Source organism: Caloenas nicobarica, chromosome 12, assembly GCF_036013445.1.
Source record: "Caloenas nicobarica isolate bCalNic1 chromosome 12, bCalNic1.hap1, whole genome shotgun sequence".
In the NCBI taxonomy this organism is placed as follows: Eukaryota; Metazoa; Chordata; class Aves; order Columbiformes; family Columbidae; genus Caloenas; species Caloenas nicobarica.
Window position 1 is genome coordinate 16,183,753 of NC_088256.1, and position 27,361 is coordinate 16,211,113.

At 38.9% G+C, this 27,361-nt stretch overlaps 2 protein-coding genes across 2 annotated transcripts; both read left to right on the forward strand.

Annotated features, from left to right (window-relative positions):
* The first annotated feature begins 830 nt into the window (after window positions 1-830).
* BRS3 (bombesin receptor subtype 3) lies at window positions 831-5,190 on the forward strand. Its single transcript, XM_065643513.1, has 3 exons — window positions 831-1,261; window positions 3,871-4,222; window positions 4,783-5,190. The coding sequence occupies exons 1-3, from the start codon at window positions 831-833 to the stop codon at window positions 5,188-5,190; spliced, it is 1,191 nt and encodes a 396-aa protein (XP_065499585.1).
* Window positions 5,191-11,629: 6,439 nt separating this feature from the next.
* Window positions 11,630-27,150, forward strand: HTATSF1 (HIV-1 Tat specific factor 1). Its single transcript, XM_065643539.1, has 9 exons — window positions 11,630-11,987; window positions 16,213-16,417; window positions 16,715-16,762; window positions 17,445-17,599; window positions 19,085-19,248; window positions 20,902-21,001; window positions 21,495-21,584; window positions 22,082-22,219; window positions 22,601-27,150. Exons 1-9 carry the CDS (start codon window positions 11,814-11,816, stop codon window positions 22,880-22,882), a joined length of 1,356 nt encoding a protein of 451 aa, XP_065499611.1. The 5' UTR covers window positions 11,630-11,813; the 3' UTR covers window positions 22,883-27,150.
* Window positions 27,151-27,361: the final 211 nt, after the last annotated feature.

The window sequence follows — 27,361 nt, forward strand, 5'->3', positions numbered from 1 at the left end:
CCAGAGCCAATGAATACATGGATTATTGAAAGCTAACAGCCTTCCATGCAGCAACTATCTATAAACCTATTCAAACTTCAGCATAAGTTGTGGTTTTGATGGCAATGAGACTGTTTCAAGGGACAAACATAAGACTTAATCTAAGTATTAGCAGGATTACGGCCATACATTTCTATCTTATATTGGCTTTTGGAAGGTCACTGCATTTCTGTGATGGAAATGCTAATCAGAGCATAGACAAGCACAGGCTGTCTCTATGGCTTTTTCAACAAATACTGTCTATATTCTGAGATATTTTATCTGCCATTAAAGTATAATGTAGAGTTTTAAGTTAAATTAGTATATTCTATGCTTACCTGTACTATTGAGAAAACTATTTCAGGTTTTCATTTAATTTCCTTTTTAGAATATTTTGAAAAATATTAACAAACATTTGCTAGGCAACATGCAAGCCCCAATGCTACAGTAATTACAATACAATATTTGCTTGCCAGATACCTTCAAGAAAAACAAAACAAAACACATCATTTCAGCTAATATCTTTAAAGAAACTCCTCTTTTTTTCCTCCTCCCTCTCTGCTCCACCAGCTGAAAAGCCAATAAAAAAATTCTCCACCTCCTACACAGTTCAGAACAAGATCTGTGTGCATTTCTCCTAGGCATGTTTTGAGACTCAGAAGGGGATGAAAGTAGTTAATGTGCAACAGGAATCTTAATTTCAGGCACAAATCTGTACCTTTCTATTGACCTTGCTGATATGCTGCAAGCTAAATATTAAACCATTTTTTACCAATTTAAGTCCAGCTTGGGGAGAAGAAACCGTTAAAGAAATGTCTCAGGTATACTTGCATTCAGCTAATCAGACTTTGTGTGCATCTACAAATGGCACAGAACTGAAATTAATCACTGATAATGAAACCACAAATGAAAAATGGACCGAAGACTCCTTTCCAGGATTAGAAATACTGTGCACAATTTATGTTATATATGCTGTGATCATTTCAGTTGGTCTCCTTGGAAATGCTATACTCATCAAAGTCTTTTTCAAGATTAAATCAATGCAGACGGTTCCAAACATCTTCATCACCAGCCTGGCATTTGGAGACCTACTGCTTTTATTAACTTGTGTGCCTGTAGATGCAACACGTTATATCGTGGATACGTGGCTCTTCGGAAGAATTGGGTGCAAGCTGCTGTCTTTCATCCAGTTAACCTCAGTTGGAGTATCAGTGTTTACCCTGACTGTTCTCAGTGCTGACAGGTGGGTCTGATGCGACTGATTTGCCAGGAGGTGCTGCAGGTGTGAAGTTAGCAATGAATAAAAGAGCAGAAATTATCATTTTGTAAAATATGAAATGCCACATTATAATAGAGTTTTTTTAAAAAATAAAAGGCAACAAAAAAAAAGACTGTCCCATTTAAATTTAAAATGTATGTTGGAAAAATTGGAGCAGTTCTTTTTAATGAAGTGAGAAAGACTCTAAGTCTTTTGACCTTTTATTAGCTTGAAGTACAGTACAGTTTTTTGTTGTATGTTTGTTTTTGTGGGGTTTTTTTCTCAATTGCACAGAAAAGGGAAATAGCTTGAGGCAGGGAAACGACAGTATATTGGTGCTATCTAGTGGTGCACTAAAGTAGCCAAGGAAGAAGAAAAATAAAACTGCAAAAATGACTGCGTGAAAATCCTTTGTCCTACGCTGTCAGTGAGGGTCTAAAATCCTAGAATGTAAAATATTGACATGTGGGCTAAAAAGCCAAAAGAAAACACAGAATAGACAGCGTGGCAAATTAATAACTCTCATGATTTGATGGTTACTGCAATACGATATTAATTTGCAGCTTGATAAGTGCTTAGTGTGAGATGACACAATCCAAATATTTTCTCTTACAGTTCTTATTTTAGCCCAGAGGTCCTGAAATTAAACTCAGGTTGCAGTGACAGCGATGGGATTGGTGCTCCCATCTGACTGCTGTCAGGAGTTGCTGAACAACCAGTTTTCCATGCACTTCTTTTCTGAATGAACAAAACTACGATGAGATTTCAGTTCAATCAGCATGAGCATGTCAAGGAGCAGAAAAACCCAAAATGAATTTTAGTATTAAATACTAAATTTAATATTAAATACCACTGTCCAACAATATACTTATACCCTAAGCCTTCATATGACCTTGTGAGCAGGCGTGGTTTATGTCTATTTAATAACCTCAATGGATTCATCTTCTAGATCCTTGTTCAGTCTCTTCTTGAACTTGTTTAGCAATGACTTTCACTGCCTGTTGCATAAACAACTCCTTTTATTTGCTTCGCGTGTGGCTTCATTTGATGGCTCTGGCTCTTGTGCCAGAATAGCCAGTGATCCTCATCCACCTTTCCAGGCTATTCACGTTATATTCCACTCTTAGTATGGTGGGGTTTTGGTTTGGTTTGGGTTGGGTTTTTTTATTTGTTTGGTTTGGTTTGGTTGGTTTTGTTTTGTTTGGGGGGGGTTTTGTTTGTTTTTATTTGTTTGTTTTTTGAGTTAAGGTGTGCAGAGCAGCACATGGTGTTCAAGATTTGCATGAACCAGAGACAGATAACTGCACAATAGTCTCTTTTGCTCGCCATTGTTTTCCTAATAATTCCTAACATTTTTTTTCTTCTTTTTGTAGTTTTCTTAGGGTTTGGTGTGTTTTTTTACTACTGCTAAATATTAAGCTGATGTTTCCACTGAATTATCTATCATAGCCCCAAGGTCTTGCTCCTCTATGATGCCAATTCAGAATTCATTATGGACTAGATGACGTTTAAAGCTCCTTTCTAATCCCAACTATTCTATGATTCTATGATTTAGACACTTGCTTCTGTTAACATATCTAATTCTTCATGGTAGCTGTTAACATAAATACTCCGTGCTACATTTTCACAGGGTAACTATATGGTAAACTTACTGAGAAAGCTGGTGTGCGGTGCCAGACTATCATCTTCCAGTATGCTTGAAGTCAATAAAAATGGTAATTTCTTGATAAACAGCAGTCCAGTTTGCAGTTTTCTATTTAAATTTGCCTAGAGGACAAAAAGACCAGATTCTCAGGCTGTGCAAAATGGTACAACTAAGATGTCTTATCCTCTGGATCCCTTTCCACTGCTTTTCCTTTCATGCCAGTCTTGTGCCCCCATGGAAGGGTCTCCTCTTTCTGCATCATGGAGAGTCCCTGATACTTTGGGAACAGGTCATACTGCTTCCTGTGCTTCACCTTCGTGCCAGTTGGTCCTTTTTCCATGTCCCATTTCCACACAGATGGTCACACATCTATAGAGTTCCCCAGATTTTTCTGATATGTCTGGCTCAGTCCACATGCTGCAGAATCACAGCCATGAATCAACAGCAGGGTTAGCTCATGTTTTATAAATATGAATGAACACTGGAGCGTTATTTTGAGTCAGATCACTGCGCTCAGCTGGGATCTTAAGAACACGGAAGAAAGGAGAGGAGTGCATGCGTGGTTCCATGTATTTATAAAGTAGTGAACCTGTTTCATACCTTTACCAGTTTTGCGTATCAGTTCCTTCAATTACTCTTCTAGGCAGCACCATAAAAATAGGAAAGATGATTGCCCTTACTGACCCTAATCCAAACAGTAGAAATCATCTTTACTTAGGAAAACTTTAATGACAAGTCCTGCCATCCATTTCATTAAAATACATGCTTAAAACTAGTTGTTACATTTCCATGTTAATTACAAAGACCTAGTCTCTATTTTCATTTCCAAGACAGTTCTACGACCCTTAGTCTAGCGAGAACGGAGATGGCTACATCCTCAAGACATTTGCATTGCCAGTGCTTGCATTATTTCTGTATTTATTCTGACAATGATGTTGGTTTGTTTTAGGTACAGAGCCATCGTGAAGCCCTTGGAACTGCAGACTTCAGATGCGCTCCTGAAGACCTGCTGTAAAGCTGGCTGTGTTTGGATCATCTCCATGATATTTGCTATCCCAGAGGCTGTTTTTTCAGATTTGTATTCTTTCAGCAATCCTGAGAAAAATGTAACTTTTGAGGCATGTGCCCCCTATCCTGTCTCTGAGAAGATCCTGCAGGAAGCTCACTCCCTGGTTTGCTTCTTAGTGTTCTATATTGTACCCTTAGCTGTCATTTCTGTCTACTATTTTCTTATCGCCAGAACTTTATATAAAAGTACATCCAACATGCCAGCAGAAGAACACGGTCATGCCCGTAAGCAGGTAAGCTATGATCAAGCACTAAAGTGTCCAATTTTCCAAAATCTATCATGCTGTTTAAGCCTGAACTCGAGTGCCGAACGTTTACCTGATAACAAGCTCCATAAACTCATCCCATATTAGCAATCCAAATTCAGCTATGCACTTAAGCACAAACTCATGACTCATTAACTTAATGGTGAGTGTACGTGCTTTCCTAAAGAGTGGTAGCGTTTGTTTTGCTTTATTATGACCTTATCAAACTCATGAGTTACAACGCTGAATTGTAAACACCGAGACCTCATCCATGTGAGCTGACACATTGTACTTTTGTACTTTTAAATCCTAGCCTAGATGAGATTGCCACGTGATTTATAATGGAAAGGGAATGTGCTCTGCATTGGAAATACTTGTTAAAAATCATGAAATAGATTTATTTTTCTGTTGGTTTCTTTTTTTTGTTAGTTTTTCCATTTTGCTCTTTCGGTTACTAGTCCATTTAGACCCCTTTGAAATCAGCACCCACTACATAAACGTGTGTTACTAATTGCTATTAATACCAGATATGCATTATTTTCTCGTAGATTGAATCCCGCAAGAGAGTTGCAAAAACAGTGCTGGTGCTTGTTGCTTTGTTTGCCTTTTGCTGGCTGCCTAACCACATCCTCTACCTATACCGCTCTTTTACATACCATGCTTCCGTAGATGCTTCCACTTTTCATCTGATAGCTACTATTTTTTCCCGTGCCTTGGCCTTCAGCAATTCCTGCGTCAATCCTTTTGCTCTTTATTGGCTGAGTAAAAGTTTCCGGCAACATTTTAAAAAGCAAGTCTCGTGCTGCAAGGAAAAATTTCGTACAAAACCTCCCAGCGCTACCCACAGTAACACACCTACCAGAGCCCTGTCAGTCACGAGCAGCATGCATGGCTCAGAGATCAGCGTGACGCTGCTCACAGATTATAGTATCACAAAAGAAGAGGAAAGCGTTTAGTTCCTCTGGGATGAAGAAAGACAGAAACTGAGCCTTTGCAATCAAGTCACTACTACTGGGATCCTGGAAGGAGATGCCATGCCTCGCTCTGGCTGTGGAAGAGTTTTCATCCGGAGTTCCTCATTTTTTTAAAATATACAATAAAGAAATCAAACTGTGTGGGAGAAGACGCTGAAACAGCTGGACTTCCGAGCGTAAGCTCAAAGGGATTGCTTGTGTTCTCCAGCACAAACACGGATGCCTAGCTGGAATTCTTGGATCGGGCAGGACAGGAGTCTGCAGAGTTGGTGTGAGAATTGGCTGTGAGGATGGTTTTGTTCTTGGTGACTCATTATTTCAATTGTGACCGAGAGCTGCCTCTGTCAAGTACTCGCATCTACAGCAAGCAAGCAAAACCATGTATCTTCATCACACGGTCAACCAGGCAGATTTTTTATTTATTTCTTTTCTGATCTCAACGTTAAAAATTGGAAAACACATCAGAAAGCATACTAAAATGAAGAGAGATAAAGGTTGTTGTACAGTGCAGTAAAAAAAGCAAAAGCATTATGGGCCAGATCCACGCTGGCCTTTGCTCTGTCAGTGACTGAAGCTCTGGGTAAGAGCTGCTGGCTGTGTAAAGAGATGCCCGGCTCAGTTCCTATGGCAGTCAAGGGAAGCAGCAGGTGATCATCTCTCTAAAAAAGCTATAATCATCTTTATGCACACTTGTAAAATTCTTTGCGATCTATGGGTAAAACATTTCAACAGTACAGAGTTCTTTATTGTTATAGTGGTTTAACACCAAGAGATCAGGGTGGATCTGTATTAGAGTTCTAGTTTGGATTTACAGTGCATTTCAGAAGCAAACTGTTCAAACATCCCCTCCTGCTGTACTTTGCTCTGTCCCCCAATGGTCTTGAGTGCACGACCTGGATTCCTCTCAGATGAAAGTGTGTGTCCAGTCCACAAAATCAGACTAGAGTTTGAAGTAAAGCCCCCAAAAGTGTACGATGTGGGGGGGTCAGACCATTTACCTCCACAGATCCACTCCTGCTGGAGTGAACGTGGTCACATGTCAGTGAGCTGCACATTTTCAAGCATGATGGAGAGCTGGATTTTTCTATTGTACTAAGTTTCTATTCTTCAAGTTATCCCTTTTAATATTAGGATAGACTGTCTTTATCAGATAGGCCTTGTAATCCCAAATGCACTGATTTTATGACTCTGCATGCAGAGGCAAGTCAGTGACAGCCTGTCACCATCAGCCTGTCCATCACTAAAAGCTCAGCAGCGCTGCTGGCAGGGACTGTCTTCCCATGAGGAAAAACACGAGGCAAGACTTCCTACCCCTTGTTACAAAAATGTTGAACAACACTTATTTTTTATGAATTTTGTGTACCCTGAAATGAAATTTTGTTCTTTGGGAGTTGGGGATAGATAACACAATAGATTTTCCATTTCCATTAAACTAAGGGACTTCTATCTCAAAAAAGAATTTCTGTGTTAAAAGTATAGAAGTAAGGTTGCAATATGTGAATTAAACAAAATACTGCTGTTGGTCACAGAAGTTTCAGTTTTAACTAACCCCTCCAGCTGCACAGAGCCCCTAACAACACACGGCCGGGTATCCATCCATCCATCCATCCACACACCATTATTTGAGTTCATTATAAGATGAGAAAATCTATTTGCAGTCTCTCTCTGTTGACTGCCCTAATCAGAATAATAAAATCAAACTATAAATCCCAATGGCATTGGAATACAATCTCTGTTGTCATCTTAAACCAGTTTAATGACATCCATTCTAATCCCATCAAGCCTGACCTTATTTTACTACACTCTGTGTTACGAGCTGCAAGGCTATAAGCATTAATTTCCAAATGGATTGTCCCTTTTATTATACCAATTGTGCACCAGGATAGGACCACTGAAATAAATTGAAATATAACAGCGGAGAAACACAATTTATGGCAAAGCAGACTCCAGAGACCTTATTTTACTCTCTTTGTCTTAATATAACACATTCCCTGGTGCTGAGCTATGTACAAATATAACAAACATATTGCACTGATATTTTCCCCTTCTCTTTTTTCTTAATAGAGCTGCAGGGTGCGACTGAAGTAAGTAAATAAGCCTACACATTTAGAAGCCTACTTTTATTTTCCTGGATTGTACTATAGGGAATTCTAAACAAAAGAAAAATCAACGAACATTACAGTCCTTTACATCATTCTTTATTCTTGCTTATTAAAGCCTCTGGAAAACAAATCTGCCATGTTTCTCGACTTCATAATTTGTCTCTGTCAAAGACCAAATTTCCCACTACAAAATCCTTGGCTACATCTCACAGTAGCCCTTAAAACCCACAGTTTCCTAATTCACCATTTTCCCAGCTTTGCATGCAGTGACTTTTTGCTTCTGTAACTGCTTCTCTAACTGGATGGTCTATCTATTGCTAATATATCCTGTTACAAAAATGATGCTTTTGCTATATGCTGCACGTTTTGGTTAAAGACTGGCAATATTTCAAGCCATAATTTAACTATTCTGTGTACTTTATGCTTTTATAATTCTGTACTTTCAAATCTTCATGACATGTTGTATTGGAGTGATATATTGGTCAACATTTATTTTTATCTAAACAATCTGATATTATCCATTCCATCACTTCCCCCAGTATAATTATTTATGAAACGTCTCCACATTACCGTAACTGGATTTAGGAGAAAAGGGTTATTTCCTTCGCAATCTTTTCTCAGTGTTCCAAAAAACATTTCTTTCACCCCTAGGTAACGCAAGTGTAATTCTATAAGTGCATAATGTTTATTTACAGAAATATGGAGGGTTATTTAGCAAAGAACAGTCATGAATAATAAGGTCTTTACTATTTATATCAACAATGAAAGAATAGGTAGAAAAAAGACACAAAATACTGAAAGGTGAGACTCCATCAAAGGTCTTGTTCATGTGGAGTCTTATTAAGTAAATACAATTTCTTGGATGTACCTTTTCATACTTTGTTTTGTGAATGAGATGTACACATTAACAGCTTTAATACATAGAACTGTAACAATGAATGTTCACGTTAGCAACAAGTTTAGTATCAGTATTTGTGCTGTCACTATGAGATGCTGGTTTAGTTTAAAAAAAAAAAATTCCACAAAAATGAACAAAACCATGTCAAAGCACAGAGAAAGAGTAACAGACTGCATCTCCAGCAAATGGTATGGAATATTAAAGCCAGTTATGAAATTATAGCCATTTTAAAGTTTGCCCTCCTGTTTTCATAGCAAGTACTGTTTTATTTTACATAGTTAAATATGGGCTGCCCACTGACACTCGTATTTCTGCTGAGAAAATTACCATTAAAGAATAAGCTAAAGTTACACACAGCTACAGCACTTACACATTTAAATCAGTGTCACCTATAATTAAAGAAAAAAAAAAAACCAAAAACCAACCAACCAAACAAACATAAACCAGGCTCTCATTAGCATTTAGTTATGGGTTCTGCCACAGATGGTCTCCTCAGTGCAAGGTGAACTGTCTTGTGGAATTTCCTTTGTCAGCATAGAAAAGGGTGTTGAATTTTTGGCACATCTGGACATGGTCCTGTCATTTTTTGCACCATGAAGACTCCACTCTCACTAGGCTGTGTAACAGCTACAGGCTCCAGCCACATGGAAAGCCCAGAGAGGAGTAACCTCTCTGTACTTAATCACTACTTACTGCCTCCTTGATTTAATGTAACAAAGCATCTTGACCTAATTAAGCATTATCTAGTGAATTGCTGGTACCTCTCTAACAGCAAAACACCACTACAAAAACCAAGATTTCATTACTTTTAGTAGGTGGTATCTCCAGACCAACAGTCAGCTCTCATGAACCAAGGTTGCCCTTTATCACACAGGAGAATCGGACACAGATACAAAATCATCATGCTCATACCTCGTTTTAATATTTGAGACGTTGTCACAATTTAAAACACCATTTCTCGACAGCTTAGACTGATCTGAGCTGTGTAATACCGGAGCTCTTCACACCCTCCCCAGAACACGCAGATTGCAGCAGCAGTGCTTATGCAGCCATTAATTATACCATTTCAAGGATGTGATTCTGAGGAAACTGTCCTGAACCCCAAAAATGAGGCATTTCTAGCTGAATCAGCTCCCTGAGCTGGCTCACTGTTCTGTCTTTACTGAAGAGGAACAGAACAGATGGTGGCGACACGGTTAGAAGCTGTGGCACTGTAGCTGCCGTCACACATGCTGTTATCTACAGAAAGCATGAGGGAATTTGAGGTATTTTGTCCTCGTAGCTACATCAAAGTGCACAGATCAGATTTTCCATGCGCCAACCCTGCTCTCATTTCCACCGGATTTGAGATTAAATTTGGATCTCCAGTTCCTCAGGACAGTGTCCCAAGGACTTGCTGTGGGCAAATCTGCACACTAGGGAAATCTGTACTGTGTGGGCACAGGCTTCACTACATTTAGTCAGGTTATGAATGTAAAAAGCTCTGCCAAAATCAAATAAGCAGTTTAAAACTCAAATAGTATTGCTCTTATAATTTTTAAGGCTATGGTTATCTTATTTCCAGTCACGGATCCCATTCCAATTTTTATAAGTAAGCCTGGTTTATGTTAAGCCTCTTGTGCTCCTCACCAAAACCCAACACCTATTTGAGAGCTAATACAAATATCTCTTAAGCTGTCAGTTTATAAGTGATCACAAAACAATCTTTGGACAACTGTCGTAATAGCCCTGCCAAGAGAAAATTCTTGAAGCATGAAAGATGTCATTAACTAGGCTGGAAGTTCTTTGTGTAACAGCCAAACATTACTAGAAGTCTATATTTATATCCTCAGCAATTTCATCTGACAGTCTGTCAACCGGCCAGTTAGCTGCCGTCGGTTTCTCCCTACAGAGTTGCACAAACTCAGGATTGTGTCTTTGATTTTATTATCATTCCAGTCTGTATGACAGCAAAGATATATTTGCTCATTTATTTCTAGAACACTCATTTTCAGAAAAGTTCTGTACTGAATATCATTTTCATTTCTGAGTGGAAAGATTGCACTTTCTCAAAAAGTGGTACAAAATTACAGTATAAAAAGGCAGCCTCCAGTATAGGAGTCATAGTTACAACAGCAGTTTCTAGAACATAAAATCCAAGACAAGCTGCTGTCACTGCTGGCTTTGATGCGGCTGTTCAGCTGAATTTTCATTTAAAACATATGCACCGTTTTAATACTCGGGCTTTATAGCTCTAGGTTAAATTTTGCAAACAAAACCTAACCAGTGTGCTTCTTCATTCTCTAAATAAAAACAATTTTAAATACATACTTTAGCAATTAATTTTGTTTTCGATGTAATACTATTTGGATTACGCAGTGAAAACCACTAGATGGCACTGAATGAAGGTCTTTTAAAAGAACTGATTTGAATGAGGAAATTTTATTTAAAATATTTGGGTATCCACAGAGAACTACACTGATGAATAACTAATCGCAGACTTCATTAATGCAAATAAATTCAAAATTTCCGTGGTAAGCCTCACCTTTTGCATTGAACCAACGCATCAACCGTTCCAAAGGGAGCAAAGCACCTGCAGCCGGATCCCCTGGCCTGTCGCACCCCTGTGGAAAGCGGGTACTTGTCCCACCTGCAGACCCCGCCTCCGGCTCCTTGTCCCCAGAAGGTTTAACTGTTCAAGCCCTTTGTACCAGAAACCTGTGCCAAGGCAGAAGCAAGCACCAGTGCCATTTATGGACATTTAGCATTCTGGTTTTGAGTCATCTGCCTCTTTTTTGGTTTTGTCTTTGCCTCTGGTAGGCCATGCGGAGCCTCTCGGTGTGACAGGTGAGGTGCATCACCTCAACTGGCAGCAACTTCACTGCCCAGTGCTGTCCGAGTTGCAAGAAGGAAGTACTTCAGGAGGAAATCAATGCTTCATGCCTCTTAGCAGGCTTTTATTTTATCACGTAAGTAAATCCTCAACAGTCTCCACGTAAGGCCTGCCCAGGCACAGCCCTCTGCCCACAGCAGGCACGGAGGGGCCGTCACACCTTAGGGCCAGCCACCCTCATGCCAATGCCCCGCTTGTGGTGAAACTGAGCGGCAGGCTGAGGAAAAGCGGCAAAGACCACTCTGGGGAGGCGGGGACACCGGCCGCCTTTGTCCCAGCTCCTGCGCCCTCAAGCGCCGCCATGTCCGCAGGCCCCGGCCCGCCCAGAGGCGGGAAAATAAGCCCCGCCCCCTGCCGCGCCCCTGCCCTCTCAGGAAGAGCCCCCCCCCCTCTTTCCCATTGGCTCCGCCGCTCTCCACGTGATCAGCCAGTCGGCGGCTCAGTGGTTGCGCCGTGGATAGGGGCGGGAGGGAGAAAAAAAACCTTCGTACGCGGGCGGAGGGGGTGGGAAGGACACTTCCGCTCCTGCGCGCTGCGGGGCTCTGGGACGGTCACCGGCTGTGTGAGGCGGAGAGGGCCCGCGCGCTCCCCAGCGCCGCCAACGGGAGGGGCGGGGCCAGCGGGCGCCTCAGGCGGCGGCGGGTGCCCAGCCCCGCAGGCCCCGGGCCCGGTGCGGTGTTTTCTCTCCGCCCGCCCCGCTCCCCCGCGCCCAGGCCCCGCCGAACGGGCCAGGATGAGCGGCGAGGACGGGAACGAGGAGTTCTACCGGCAGCTGCAGCTCCAGCAGCAATACGAGGCCAAGGCCGAGCCCGGCGGGGAGGGCGAGTCCGACCCCTTCACCTACGTGGACCCGGCCGATGGGGCCGCCTACGAGTGGGACCGGGAGAAGAAGGCCTGGTTCCCCAAGGTGGGTGCGGGAGAGGCCTCGGGCCGCCGGGCCTGCGCGGTGCCCCGTCCCCGCTGCCGTTGTGAGGAGCGGCCTCCCCGCCTGACTTGTGGGGCTACGAAGTTGGTGAAGGGTTTGGAGGGGAAGCCGCATGAGGGGCGGCTAAAGTCACTGGGTTTGTTCAGCCTGCAGGAGGCTGCGGGGAGAGCTCATCGTGGCTACAGCTTCCTCACAAGGGGAGGGGAAGGGGCGGGTGCTGAACTCTTTAGTGACCAACGACAAAACCTGAGGGAATGGCAGGAAGATGTGCCAGGGGAGGTTTAGGCTGGACATTAGGAAAAGCTTTTTCACCCAGAGGTGCTGGACACTGGAACAGGCTCCCCAGGGAGGTGTCACGGCCCCAAGGCTGACAGTGTTCAAGAAGAGACTGGGCAACACCCTCAGAAACACGGTGTGAACTGCGGGGTGTCCTGTGCAGGGACAGGAGTTGGTCTCGGTGATCCTGGTGTGTCCCTTCCAACTCAGGACATTCTGTGACTCTGGACCTCTGCAGGGGCTTATCCCTCCTCCCGCCTACTGCCCGGGGGCAACTCGAGTTTTCCTGAGGAAGGATGAGGATGAAAACCAGTTGATACTGGGTCTCCACCATGGAGGTGTCTCACTTTTTGGCCAAATAACTGCCACAGAATCTCTGTATCACTGAAACACCCCGTTTTTACAGGCGAACCCATGGCAGCTGGTGTTGTCTCCATCTCTAACCTCACTGGCTGCTTTCTGGTCTTCTGTTATGAAGAGCTGTAGGTTGGCTTTTCTGCCTGGCTGTGAATCTGTAGAATTGCTTGGGCCTGACATGAAGTCCCGGTTATATTTGTGGATCTTAACAAATCGGTACTGCCTTTGGCATGTTTTGGTTTCTTTATCACAGTTGCTGTGGCAATCTTTGGCTTTCTGTTGGTAATGCAGATGTGAACTAGTCTGTTAAGAGGTCTAGATGAAATTGGGGTAGTATATTCCTCTTTTGTTATTATCCAAAAACAATGCATGTGTGAAGATGTCTTGTTACCTCTCCTTAGATCTTGGAAAAGCACTTGAAAGTTAAGTGTATTTGACTTAAAAGCATTCAGCAGAATGGAAGCATGTTACAGGGTTTATTTAAAATTAAATATTTTGAGTATTAAAAATGAATTTGCTATAACAAGGTGGCCCTTCGAGGTAGAGAGGGGATGTAGATTTAATGTGTCAAGCCAATCTACTGACCTACAAGTGAAAGAGTAATTTTGTTACTATATAACAATAATTGAGGGCAGTTACTCAATTTACAAATATTAAGACGTTTTGTAGCACGTATTTCATTAATCTAGTGTGCCAGTTCTAATTTGTGACTATTAATTTATTGCAGTTCAGAGAATCTGAGTGAGAGTGAACCCAGTAGTGCCAAGTTTATATATGTGTAAACCTAGAAAGGTGTCCATGTAGCAGATGTCTTACAGAGGGGTAAGAACATGTCAAAAATCCAGACTCTCAAAGTGGAGCAGTGGGAGACCTGAGTATCCCTGGCTCCCTGGGGAGTGCTATATCCAGTAAGCACTGTAATTTCTAAAAGGGTTCTTTTGGTTTTATTTTTTTATTTATCTCTTCTTCTCAGGAGCATTGGTCTTTTCCTAAATGCCTGTTCTTATCTCAGATTTCCATCTTGTAGTGGAGATAACATTCATGGTTGGAGAGATTATATGGGAGCAGCAAAGTTCATTAGTGAATATGATGTATAGTAGAAGTTGGTATAGAATAATTATGAAGCCGTATATATTATAGTTAGGTCACTGAGCTAGATATCATAGTATCTCAGGTTACTTCATTTTGCTGGTGATTATTGAACAGTGTTTTATCGAAATAGATTTAAGAGACTGCAGGAGCCAGAAGTTGTAGTTCTTTCTCTACTCTATGGGCAGTAATAAAATTCCTTATCTCTGTTCTCTGACAAAAGATTATTCTGACTAGTCTAAGTAATCATCATCTGCAGGTTAGTATTGCACTGCTACTCTGCTTTGGGAATAGATGTCTGCTGAACTTCTACTAAAGCATACTTCAAAGCAGAGCAGAAAATTAATTGTCAACATTGCTCAGAAAAATTTGGAGGCAGTCAAGTATTTAATAGAAGTGATAGGAAATTTGTGTATTATTTAATGATTTTTCTTCCAATGGTACTATATTGATGGATACCAACTTTTTATAGTCCTTTACACACTTAGCACAAAATCATACATTGAATTCGTCTGCCTTCATTCATCACTTGCTATGAAGAAACAGACGTCGGGTGTCTTCTGTAGGCACAGTGTGTCCGTTCTTCATTTGGTTAATCTATTCCTTTCCATTTCAGTGGGACCAGCAGTTAATTACACGCTAGCATGTCCTGTATTATTGTATTTTTTTTTCCTATAAGTCTAATTGCCCAAAGTTGTACAACTGTGTGGGTATGGAGGTAGAACTGATCTCATTCTGTGGTGTTCTCCACCAGACCTGGATTGAAGCCCCAAGTAAGAAATTCTGTGAGTCCTTGTTTTCCATGCAGGTGTGCTATGGCATAAGTTCCAATAAAAGCCTTTATACTTGTATACATTCCTTTATGCTTGCAAAAATACATTTTAAAATGAAGCAGTCGTGATGGTAAATATGGTAGGATGATAGCATATTATGGAAAAAGAATCTTCGTTATTGATGGGCAAAATTTGACATAGTAGGTAATTCGCTAAGAATAAATCTAGCTTTACATGAGAATGCGGTTCCACCTGAAGTTGAAAAACAATACTGCTGCAGGAAGGTGGCTGGTTATTGCAGGCTTAATCACCAATCTATCAGTAAGTTCTCAGATGAAAATAATTAATATTGTTCAGCAGAAAGTGTAAAAAGTTTAATTCTCTGGATTTCATCAACTGTGAAACTGTTTGCTAAGATTGCTAGTGTCAAATATAATGAACCATATTAGAACAAGGAGTATTGTTTCCCTCAGTGAAGGTGGTCGAGCTCTTCCTTTCTCTTGTGTCATGTCTGTAGGAGCAGCCACTTAACATTCCTGATTGAGGTGTGTTGCAAATCTTGTTTAGTGTAGAAGCTGTTTCATGCTAAACTTTTAAGTTATATGAGGCTCCACAGCTTCTTGTGTTATTCATGACAAGCCTGTTACTGTCAATTCTGCATTTTTTATTTGTCATAATAAAAACTTAGAGCTGAAACATCAAGCTTCAAATCACTATGGAAGATATGAGATTGTGTTCTTATTATTGATATTTACTGCTGTCCGTTGTGCCACTCTCTTATAAAAGCCCACTGACATTGTTTTGTTCTCTTTTGAATATGAATGAAGCAAGTGCAGCATAGATCAGAGTCAGATAAAATTTTCAAAGGTTAAGGCTCAGCTTTGGGATTAAATTGTTTCAGAGTGTGTAACTTCAGAAAGCACTTCATAGTGCAGTGATGCCAGCAAAATCAGCTCTGAGGTATTATATCTTTTCATGTTATTGCTTGTGGCTAGTATTAATATTTACCTGGCTGGAAATACTGGCTGTAGTTTGTAGGGTGAGTGTTTGTGTTAGTCTCTAAAAGATAGGCATTAACCAATCTTACATTTTGTCCAAATATAATCTCTCTCTAGAAAAGACTGAGCTAATTATTTATCTATTAGGAGGATTTAAGGTAGAGTGTATGGCCTTAAACAGCGTTAAGATATGTCTCCATGTGCAATATTTATTGTCTGTCAACACAAATATATGTCATCTCTGAAACTGTTTCTATGAAAAGGCAGATGCCTACAAATGTCAGTCATTCATCATCTGTGGATAAGTTGTTGGCTTCCCTTCAGTGTCACTTTGTCTCTTCCCACACGATCAGGAGTGCTTGGTTTCTGTCCTTCAGACAAATCCGATTTATGTTGAAAGCAGAAAGCTTTGCTTGAGAAAAAGCAGAACTGGTGAAATATTTGTTTAAAAACTTCACATGCTGTATGGAATTAGGATGTTAGTCCAGTTCCAGTAATACCTGAACTCACAGAATCATGCTGATTGTTTTTGTTGTGTGTATGGCTTTACAAAGATTATTTTAAACCAGTTTAAAATACTACTGTTTTCTGTGGTGCTGGATTAGAAAATGGCCATCATCAGTGAAGATCATTTCTAAAACACTAACATTAAAACACAAACCAGAATTTGTAGTTCTTTGAAATTTTGCATTAATTTTCCAAATTTCTTTTCAGATAACAGAAGATTTCCTGGCAACATATCATGCCAACTATGGCTTCCATGCAGATGATACAGACAGTTCATCCACTTCTGGCACAGCAACTGAAAGTAAGCAACCAGTAAGTTCAAAGACAACAGGAGCACAACCACCAGCAAATGAGAAAGGACCACAGCAAACAGATCCAAAACAAAAAGCAGAAAAACGGAAGCTTGAGCCAGGTAAGTGACAAAGGGTTTCCCTCTGTGTAGGCTGCAACCTGTGTAGTACTGAGTGGAAATTGGCAATTGTTCGTTGTTACCATCTGCAGCAAAGATACAGATTCCCAGAATGATTTTGAAATTGTATGGACTCAGTAGGATACCTATGAAGTACTATACAATAGGTGGAAGAAAAGCAAATTAAAGTGTATTCAGAGCTTTTCATGTGGGCAAGCAAAAATTCTTAGAAATCTGATGGAATGTGAACATTAGTATATGCTCCCATGTTTAATAACTGAAATGAAACTTTCTTTGCAGGGTGGTTTCATGTCGAAGACGACAGGAACACAAATGTTTATGTGACTGGTAAGTGATAGCTTTTACTTATCTACTTTTGAGCTAAAGATGGTAAAGGAGACATGTGTATCTCACTGACTTTGAATATTACCTATTCAGTCTGCCGCTTGCAAGCTACTTAACGTTATGTTCCTGATTGCATAACGTCTTTGTGACCTTTAAATTGCAGATGTAGGAAAGTAATATGAGGCTTAAGACTTTGAAAAGTCCATACATTATCAGTTGCTGTTTTTGTTGAATTAGTATCAGTTGCTGTTTTTGTTGAATTAGTGTATGGAGAATATAGTCATCTGTTTATAGGTTGGGGCTTTTTTTGTCTCCAATCCTTAGAGGTGCAGTGGAACTTAGAACTTGGGCAGGATAGTTATGTTCATGTAGGCCATTGTGTCACTGCAATGCCAGTGTCATGTATAGCATTAAAACTCTAAGCCTACATATTAGGGAGCACAACGATATTGCTGTATGTTACACCTATTAAAAAGTGAAAGGATTTTCAAAAATTACTATGAAGTAATGTTTAAAAGGTAACACCAAAAATATTTATTCCGAGGGCAGTGGTTTCTTAGTATGTATGTAAAATTTCATCCTTGAGTTTGATACCTTTCATTTAAAGAAACATTGGGGTTTTTGCTGTCAGGAGGTTTCAAAAAAATGAATGTCATCAAGCTTTCTCTTTTAATTCATTCTGCAGGTTTACCTCCAGACATTACAAAAGATGAATTTGTACAAGTCATGTCAAAATGTGGTATCATTATGCGAGATCCTCAGACAGAAGAACATAAAATCAAACTTTACAAAGATAAGGAGGGAAATCTTAAAGGAGATGGTCTCTGTTGCTATCTGAAGGTCAGTGGTGTACTAAAATGCAGTTTTCCTTCCCATTGAAGATCCTGTGGCCACTGTTTCAGAATCACATTCAGAAGATTTTTGAAATATCTGAAGTATAACTTAAAATTTAGGTGTCTGTTTTACAGGTTTATTCCAGAACCACCCACTTATCTGCTTGTGCACCTCATTTGTTTCCTCTTAACCACCCCTGCCCTCCCCCAAAAATATCTGTAGTAGCTGCTGAACATGTCTCTACGTGTTCCTGTCTTGGCTGTCAGTGGTTATGAGGTGAAAAGGGGGACCTCTTCACCTTTTACTTTGAAAACATGCCACTGCGTGGCCAAGAATACAGAAATAACAAGACAGAAATGCATATACTGTACTCCTGTATTTACAGCTTTTAGTTGAGAACTGTTTAGGTTCAGAACTCCTCTCGCATTATGTATTAACCTGTAACAGTTCAGGCTGCAGTACTATTTCCTTCATGTGCTTCACTTTTGAATCATTTGGAAAGTTAGTGCTTGCAAGTGCAATCTGCTTTAATTCTGCAAGAAGCGCCAGGCAGTACTAAATCAACTGCATTGGAGTCTGTGCGGTGATTGAGAATGACACAGAGAGGGACACAGACACAGAGTTCTTGTTAGCAGCGAGAGCAGAGCCAGGCAGAGCTGAGCCTTTAATTAGCCTTTCTCAATTTATAGCTTTACAGATATGGGCCTGGACCAAGAGGTTAAACAGGATGTTCTTTTCAAAAAATGTTATTCCAAACACACAGGCCCAGGCCCAATATTCACACGTCATACATACGGGGGCAGTGTTCCAACGTGAGATACCATTCTCACTGCCTGGGCTATCACTCCTTACGCTCATAAAAAACATACTTCTGTATAACCTGTCCAAGGCCTTTTATGTTTTGACTAGCTGCTGTGATTTAATCACGTTAGTATTATTCGTCCAAGTGGTCATGTTAGTATTGATCTTCCTTTATCATCCAGGTGGCTGGAACCACACGTCCTGCCGTTCCCACAGTCTGTGCCAGTTTTGTAATTTTAGTAGTCAGGGCTGTTTAGTGCACAGGTATAAAGACAGTCTGCACTCTAAAGGACTTTTAGGAAAACATCAAAAATTACTGAAGAGCCTCAACATCTGCGGTTGTTGAAAAAGTGATACAAGCTTTATAGAAAATCGGCCCCCTGAAATTTTTTTGTTCTCACTTTTATGTTAATCAGCTTGTTTGACTGTTGCAGGTTAGTTTTTAGGACATACTTGTATGAAATGTATGCTGTTGCTTTTGGGAGCATTAATCTTCTATAACGGTGAAAAAATACTGGGTTTTAATAAAAAAAACATTGCTAACTGTGTGTTAAGAGACTTGGAAGAGATAGGGCATTATGGTTTTCAGTGACAGGGAATTGATTCTTAACATTCTTAATTAAATGTTATTGGACTAATTTGGCTGTGCCATGTTCTTTAAAGCTTGTGTTCTGTTTTATCTTCAAATAGAGAGAATCGGTTCAACTTGCATTGAGACTTCTGGATGAGGCAGAAATTAGAGGCTATAAGTTGCATGTTGAAGTTGCAAAGTTTCAGCTGAAGGGGGAGTATGATGCAAGCAAAAAGAAGAAGAAATGTAAAGACTACAAGAAGAAGTTGTCTCAACAGCAGAAGTTTGTATTTTTTATTTCAGTAAAACGTTGCTTGAATTCTAAGTGCCATTAGTAAAGCGCTGCTTTCTTTCAAATGCAATGCGAAGAGTTATGCGAAAATTGAAGTCTTATCTGACAGCAAAAGAGCTTAATTAATACACATTTGGAGGGGAGGAACTCCTAAATTAAATGTTGACATAATGAACTTCTTTGCAATTGACACATTAAAATAGTACATAGAGAACCAAGGTACTTTCAGTTACAGAAGAAAATATTACAACTCTGGGGAGATAAGACTCTTTGTTTTCCACAGTGTGTGAGACTGTTCAAGTCCTGTCACCCTGTCTAGGCTTATTTTTTTTAAGGTATTAACACTCCAGCTGTCCACATATTGTTTGTACCATACTTTACTTGTAAAGGCCAAGAGGTGCTGGCTTCCATAGGTGCAAATACTAAAATATCTCTGTAGATTCCCCCAGACCTCGCTCTCTCTCTGGTATAAGATATGCTGATTTTTTTTAATTGTAGCTAGATTTGTTGCTTTTGTCACTTAAAAATTGTTTTTCTATCTTTTGGAACCAAGAAGATGCAGACTAAAGAAGAAAAAAGTTGACGTATATAGGACTCAATATTGGAATGATAGCAGCATTCCACTAAACATTTTAAATAGTAATGCAGAAGTGTTCTGTCATAGTTAAAGGGAACAAAGTCTACTTGACATCAATTAAAAATAAAAGCAGCTTGAAATGTATCTGCCTCAGAGATAAGTTGCCATTTCTTGCTATAAGTTGTCTGCAGTGTGGATAGAGAAGTATGAAAATAATGAACTTGCATTTGACAACAATTTGTGGGAAGAAACTGGCTTTGGTTGGTGTTCCCTTTGAGTTGAAGAGCATAATTTACTTGCTACTACCTTCAGTGGAAATCCAAGTTTTCTTCAGCTGAACTAGAAGATACAAGAAGGAACTTAAACAGGACTTTTTCCCGCTAAATATAAGATTCCAAGATTTAGAAGTGTGACTGTGTGTTTGTTTTTTTTTTTTTTCGGTTGTAGTAGGATATGAATAGGCATTTCTACCAGAAATACCATTTTTTTTGGTAAGAAGGCAGAGTCATAGAACCGGACACTTTGAGTTCCATAGCTGGTTTGTGGCAGTGGCTCTGTACACTGTGGAACAAAATGCATCTTGCAGCAATGCCTGTGTAAGACTCAAGGTGTTATTGCATGTTTGTTTAAATAAAAGCAGTTAAATTTTACCAAAGGGAATAGCGGATCTCCTTTTTTACAAAATAAGTTAGGAAAAAATGGTAAAGTATTGACATTTTTATTATACTTGGCAGCAGCTGCTTTTTGTGTCTGAGCTGATATTAGGAAAGAATTAAAACTTGAAGATCATTTTTTCAGTGTTTAAGAAAATGCTTTGATTCTTAAGATAATTGCTCATAGAAGGACTATAAATTAAGACCTTAAAACCTCAACTGCTTTGTAGTAGAAGTGGTGAAACTGGATGATTATTGCATTTTTTAGAAGAGTAGCTTAATTCTCTGTCAAAATACATGTTTTAGTTGATGTATTGCAGGAAACGCTAAATTAATGATTTTTTTTCAACAAATACTTGTAGAAACTGAAGAGAGCCGCAACAATATCTTCTTACTGTTGCTTCATTTCATTAGACAGCTGGATTGGAGGCCTGAGAAGAAAGACGGCGCAACTCGAATGCGACATGAACGCATCGTTATTATCAGGAATATGTTTCACCCAAAGGACTTTGAGGTAGGAAGATGCAATTTGCTACTGTAGATTTTGCTATTATAATTAACATTGCCTGAACTTTCTACCATAAGAATTTTAGCAAAATTCTAGGAGGACGAGAACAAAATTAAACTCCTTTTTTGGGCAGAGTTTTTTTCCTATGCCAAGCAGCTGTTTAAAATTCGTTTGTGTATTTCAAAAAAGCAAGACAAAGATTTTTCACATCGGCCTTCTTCACTGTGTGTGTCCTGACAATATTCCTTTTTGGGGTGGGAAGAGGAGTTGACAGTAACTGTGGTGGAAAGGAGAAGCCAGCACAAAAGCCTTATTGATAAGTAGCATTTATTAAGTTTGAATACAGGCTGTCTGCCAGCTCCCAAGTGGCTTTGAAAATGCAGCATAACAGTTTATGAACTTTTAATAGATTGGCAGATGCATTTCATTGGTTATTGAGCAAAAATAAAGCTGAGAAGTGCTGCCGTTAAATCTAATTGTGTGATTGATTGCATTGCAGGAGGATCCCTTAGTCCTAAATGAGATCAGAGAAGATCTGCGGACAGAATGTGAAAAGTTTGGTCAAGTAAAGAAGGTTCTCATATTTGATGTACGTATTTTTTACAGGTTATGCTGGCAGAATTGATGTAATGTGTAAACGTGCAAGACTTTTAGGTTTATTTAAATGTGAATGGAGAATTTATTTGGTTTCGTATCTTTATTTCATGGAAACTTGACCTAGTCTTCCACTATTAACTGTTTGGGAAGTGATTTTTGTAAGCACGTACTACTTCACTCTATGTGAAGGCAAACTCTTAACTATTCCCAATAACTTGGATACATGTCACAAGTTTGAAAGTTTATAAATACATTTATTTGTAGATAAACTAGCTGAAACGTGTTTTCTGTGTTCAAAAAGTCTGGTCTGTGTACCAACAGAAGAAATTTTTAAATGTGCAAATTGAGTTTTTCAACACGATTGTGTGTGCTCAGGATGGAATGATATCCTGATGGATTTTTTTTTGGATGGGGTAAGACAATCTAAAAGGTCTTGGAATAAATACACTATTTAGAAAACTACTAAATGAAAGTTCTCTCTCCTTACAGCGACACCCTGATGGCGTAGCTTCTGTGTCATTTAAAGAACCAAATGAAGCTGATCTGTGCAAGCTGACTCTAAATGGAAGGTGGTTTGGTGGCCGCCAGCTCAGTGCTGAAACATGGGATGGTGTAACAGATTATCAGGTAGCCTTTTGTGGTCCTATTTCATAAAATATTTTTTCAAAACTTAAAATATGTTTTAATTTGAGAAGCGCTTGGTGTTCCTATCCCCATACCCTTCCCACTCCTGCCTCATCTTGGTTCTTGTCAAAAACTGCTGGGATGTCTCAAAAATCATCCTTAGTTATTCAATTTAGCAAAAATGTAAAGGACTTTTTCGATGTTAAAAATTTTGTGTTGGAGAGGTCAACTTAGAGCGTTAGTCACTGGATGTAGAGATGATGAGTTCACAGTCAACAAGGCCTATTGAAGACTTGAGATTACTGCAATATAATTTTACCTGTGAAAATACTAATTTTTACAAGTATGACTTTGTAATGATGTGTATAAACATATCTTTAATAGGTGGAGGAGACTGCAAGAGAAAGGGAAGAAAGGCTCAAGGTGTGGGGGTCATTTTTAGAGGATCCTGATGCAAAGGAGCAGCAACCTACAGCTGATTCTGATTCTGCAACAAGCAGCGTTAAACAGTCTGAAGGCAGATCACCTTCAGAAGTTAATGACACATCTCAGGATGTAAATGATGAAGCCCATAAAAGGGAGAGTAATGGTGAGGGCGTTGATGAAGATGGTGCTCCATCCACAGACAGCAGCCTTGCAGGCAGTGATGCTGAAGCAGATATATAACGTCTTTAATGCTTTATGAAAGCATGGGGTTTAGGGTGATGTTTGAGTTTATTCCTTTCTTCTGGGTGACTGCAGCCAACATTCATATGAATAAATGCATATTAGGATGTCATCAACTGTGTGCTTCGAAGTTTTCATTAAAAGCAGTATTTAATGAGGTTCTAAAAGTTTGTATTAATTGGCTGTTCAGGTAAAGTAACTCAAGTTGCCAAGAATGCAGTAAAACTCATCAGGCTTCTTTTGTTCGAACTATGCTTGTCAGTGTTTCATTATGTAAGTGTGAAATATGTTCCAACCCTTAAGTTTATGTAGCTATATGTAACTTAAGTAATGCGGAGCTATTACAAGATTTGTGGATTTTGCTGTTAATTTTCCTGTACCCCTTGGAACTTGGTGTCTCATGCTTAAAAAGGATTCTTGTCCTGAGGACTTTGGGTCATTTTATGGAGCAGATGGTGTGACACATATAGGGTGAATGCATTGGATGCAAATGAAAACTATAGTACCAAGTTGAAAACTTGAAGTGGAAAACAAACAAGGTTGCCGTAGCAAACATAAGACAAAACTGAGTGAAGGTAGATTATTAAATCCCAGCGTTCAGTAAATTATTTTGTTCTTCCCCTCTTTAGATTTTCTGTTGATGCTTAGATCTTCCGTTGAGGCTGGAGCTATGTCAAGGAGACTAGAAATGCATGAGCACGCACATTCTAGGCCAGAATGAAATCAGATTGATCTTTAACTCTCATGGTCTGTGTGCTATAGGTTTGCAAAACAGGCTTTTGATTGATGTGTTGTTGGCTTTGTTTAGGTTTTGCTTTAATATTAAAAGGTTTTCATTTAACTTTGTTAGATGATGAGTGTGAATTCTCTTCAGCATTTTAGTTTAGCCTTATGTGCCCTTCAGAGTGGGGAGGATCTCCCAATATTTCATAAAATTCAAAGGCTTTTGACAACTTGAACTACAGTGCAAAAGTTAGAATACTTGAAAATGTGCTTTCAAATAATATTCTTTTATATGGAAAAAGCAAATGCTGGCCCTCATAGGAATATTTCCTAAAGCAAGGATTCAGAAGACATTCTAACTTTAGATATCTTAATAAGTGTCAGGCTTTCAAAAATAGATCTGGGGGAGCCATTTTGTGCGTAGTCATTTTTAATTTAGAATCCCGTTATTTTGATACCTAAGGATATAAGAATACGGATATAGGCATTGAACAATTAAAATATTGGTGCTAAATTCATAGCACGCTGTTCATAGGGATGGTTACTAGTACACATTTGTAAGAAGGATTTTTTTGAATTTTTTTAATTCATATTGGATTGCAAGAAACCATAGATGCTAATTCTTATATTTCCATCCCAAAGTATTCATAATACTCCGAAAACTGGTATTTTCTGACTTTGTGATTACTAAAACTCTGAGATTACCATCTATTTTTTCTAGAAGTCTATATGGTACTTTCAAGTTTGTTTTGTTTTTATTTTTTGATCTGTAATCGATTTAAATCAGTAACTATGCTAACCAGAGCATCTAAGTTAACGCTGTGCCACTGTAGTGATACATTTTATCTTTTTGTGACAAAATATTTGTTCTTAAAACAGAGATGGTATTTGAATTCAGGGTTTAAAAGTCTGGGGGCTCATTATAAGCTAGGATGACAAATTTCCAATTTTGCGTTGCGTGATAAAGAGCAGCTATAACCCTTGTCAGCTAAGAAAGAACACTTTCTCATCTTTACAAGTATGCGAATTGTATGTTTTGGCAAAACAAGTGTTGGACAAGTTCAAGGAATCTGAAATACATTCTGGTGTGTAGGTGCACATAGTGGCATATTCAGATTACATCTCTGGGTTGTGTTGGTGCTGCCTTAGTTATTTTTATTGGAAATAAGCACCACAGACCTTTGAGGGCTGAAGGTTTTGGCACATGAGTGTAATTTAGTGTGATGGGTGTTGCTTTCAGTGCTCCTTTTTTTCTTTCAGTTTTTAGACTCCAGGCTTTAGATCTGTGTTAGACTATTGTGTTTTGTTAGCTTGGGTTTTTTTGAGCCTAGTCATATAAACACACTACACAGTTAAATCACCAGTTTTGCAGTGGAATTGATCCTGATACAGGGTAACCATTGACAAATGTATAAATATTGTACCGTTCTATGAAGCCTTATCATGGTATCGATATAAAAAATAAGGTTAGCGTTTGAAAAAAGACTTTGATAAAGAATCATTACATGTGCAGTAACCTTCCTCTCTCCAATTGATGTACAAATTGGATTGGCTTGCTTCAGAAGTCAAACATGATGTTAAGTCTTTTTACCTTTTCCTCTAGACTTCACACTGAAGTAGAGCTCTGACAAAGACTGAGACCAAATGCTTTACTGGCTTTCCTATTAACTAGGATTCTTAAGAAAATAAAAGCTGTTTTTCCATGAAAATACATTGTTCTGAAGTGCAGCATTATACTCAAACTGTTTTTTTTCCTTTTGTCTACCTCTGTTATTCCCCAGTAAAATGTAAAAATATATTTTTATAAACTATTCATTTAGTTATTGAGGCATTTAATAGTCTATGGAGAGGTTAATGCAGCTGTGACTTTCTTTTCAGCAGATTTTCACTGAGACCGAATTCTTTTGATGTTTTCCTTTTTTAAATAATGCCAATTTTATAAATTAATCTGAACATAAATGAAATTTTTTCACAAAAGTTAAAATTACTATTTTGAAGTATGATTATGAAAATCTTATAGTATAGAGCAGTAATGTTTAATACCAAATTGTAACAAATCTGAAGCTGAGCAAGCAGAGTTGCTTTTTAAACTTCCATTTTTTTCTGACTGAGCAGCATCATAGATAAATTGGTAAGAAGTCAAAACGCCAATGCAATTTTCATTGTATTTGTTCTTTAACTAGAAGTGCCTTCTAATGACTCACTCATTAGAAGTGACAAAATCAAACTTTTTGCCCAGTTTCTAATTTTTCTTAGGTTCTGTTCCAGTATCCTGCACGTTCCTTCATCCCTAGGCTTTTGGTGAGAGGTTCATTTTAAGAAAAGCTGTGTCCTTCCCTCCATATGGTATGGAAACAATAACTAGAAGCAATTTCTGGATTATGGTTGTTGCTCAGTTTTGACGTAGAGAAATAGCTATTTCTACTAATTCGCACGGTGTAACTAAATGGATGTGAAGCCACTTAAATATAACAGCAGGGGAAGAGTATTAACTGGTATTTCAGCATAATTCGGCACAGATAATCATTTAACCATGCGATACAAAATCAGTTGCTTAGCTTCAAGATATATTGGTAGTTTGCTTTACAATCAAATGCCGTTTAGTGTTTTGCTGGCAAGGTGGTTATATGGAGTTTGGAGTATCCATCAGCGATTCTGTGGTTCGAGGAGCGTTGCCAAGGTAGACAAAAACCAAAAAGCCCTGAAGAAAAGGTACATAAGTTGTAGCAGGTTCTCGAATGTTCATATACAGCTGTAAAGAGAGAATTAGTTTCATTTTGCATCAAAATGTTTATCTGTTTCTCCTGCTGACTTTTTTTAATTCCTTTTTTTAATTGAATTTCAGTCCCTCGTACAACTTACATTTTGTATAAGGATTGCAATTCACTTAAAATCATTAGTATGTTAAATGCAGTGCATTTTAGCTAAAACATGTTAATCTATTTACAATTACAAATACGTAGCTTAATTCACTTAAGAAAACTTAAAGGTAGTGGATGCTTCATAGGAACTCAAACTTGCCTTTAGATTTTCCAGTAAAATCAATATTCATACCCTGAATTCTTGAACTGTGTAACCGAACCAAATTCTTAAAAAATACATATACATATAGATTTTAATTGGATTTTAAATTCTTATTTTTATTTCTGAATTTGAGGAAACATACTGCAGTATGATACATGAATTATGTAAGTTGTATACTTGTGTTGATTTGACTTGTGTGTATTTCAGTGCTCATTATACAAGGCTTGAAGTCTTACTGTCAGAATACTCTGAAAGTTCTGTAAAATATTTATAGAATTATGAAATCTTTTGCAGCAAGTTGTTTTTTGCTCATTCTGTAATATGAAAGTATATTGTTAGATTAAACTTTTCAGTAAGTTGACTTGGAATTTTTCTGATGGGTTATTTTCTTCTGATAAGTTAAATTGATCGTTTATCCTTTAGAAAGCCAACATTTACCAAAAAAAAATCATATTTGAGTAATATCTAGAGTTGTGGTAGAATCTGAGAATCCCTTGATTTGTCTTCAGTTTTGTTTCTTAAAGGGGTTGTGTTTTATACTACCTTTTTAATAAACAAACTCATGAACAAAACAAGTCTTTTCTGATGGGTTTTGAGATAACGTATTTGTCTGACCTTTTTCCCCAGTAAGAGGTGCCTTGTGTTTGGTGCCTGAGTTAACGTGTCGGAGCTTTCCAGCTGGAGCCCGGTAGCCGTGTGGCTGGAACTGGGGGTGTTCACAGCAGGACATGG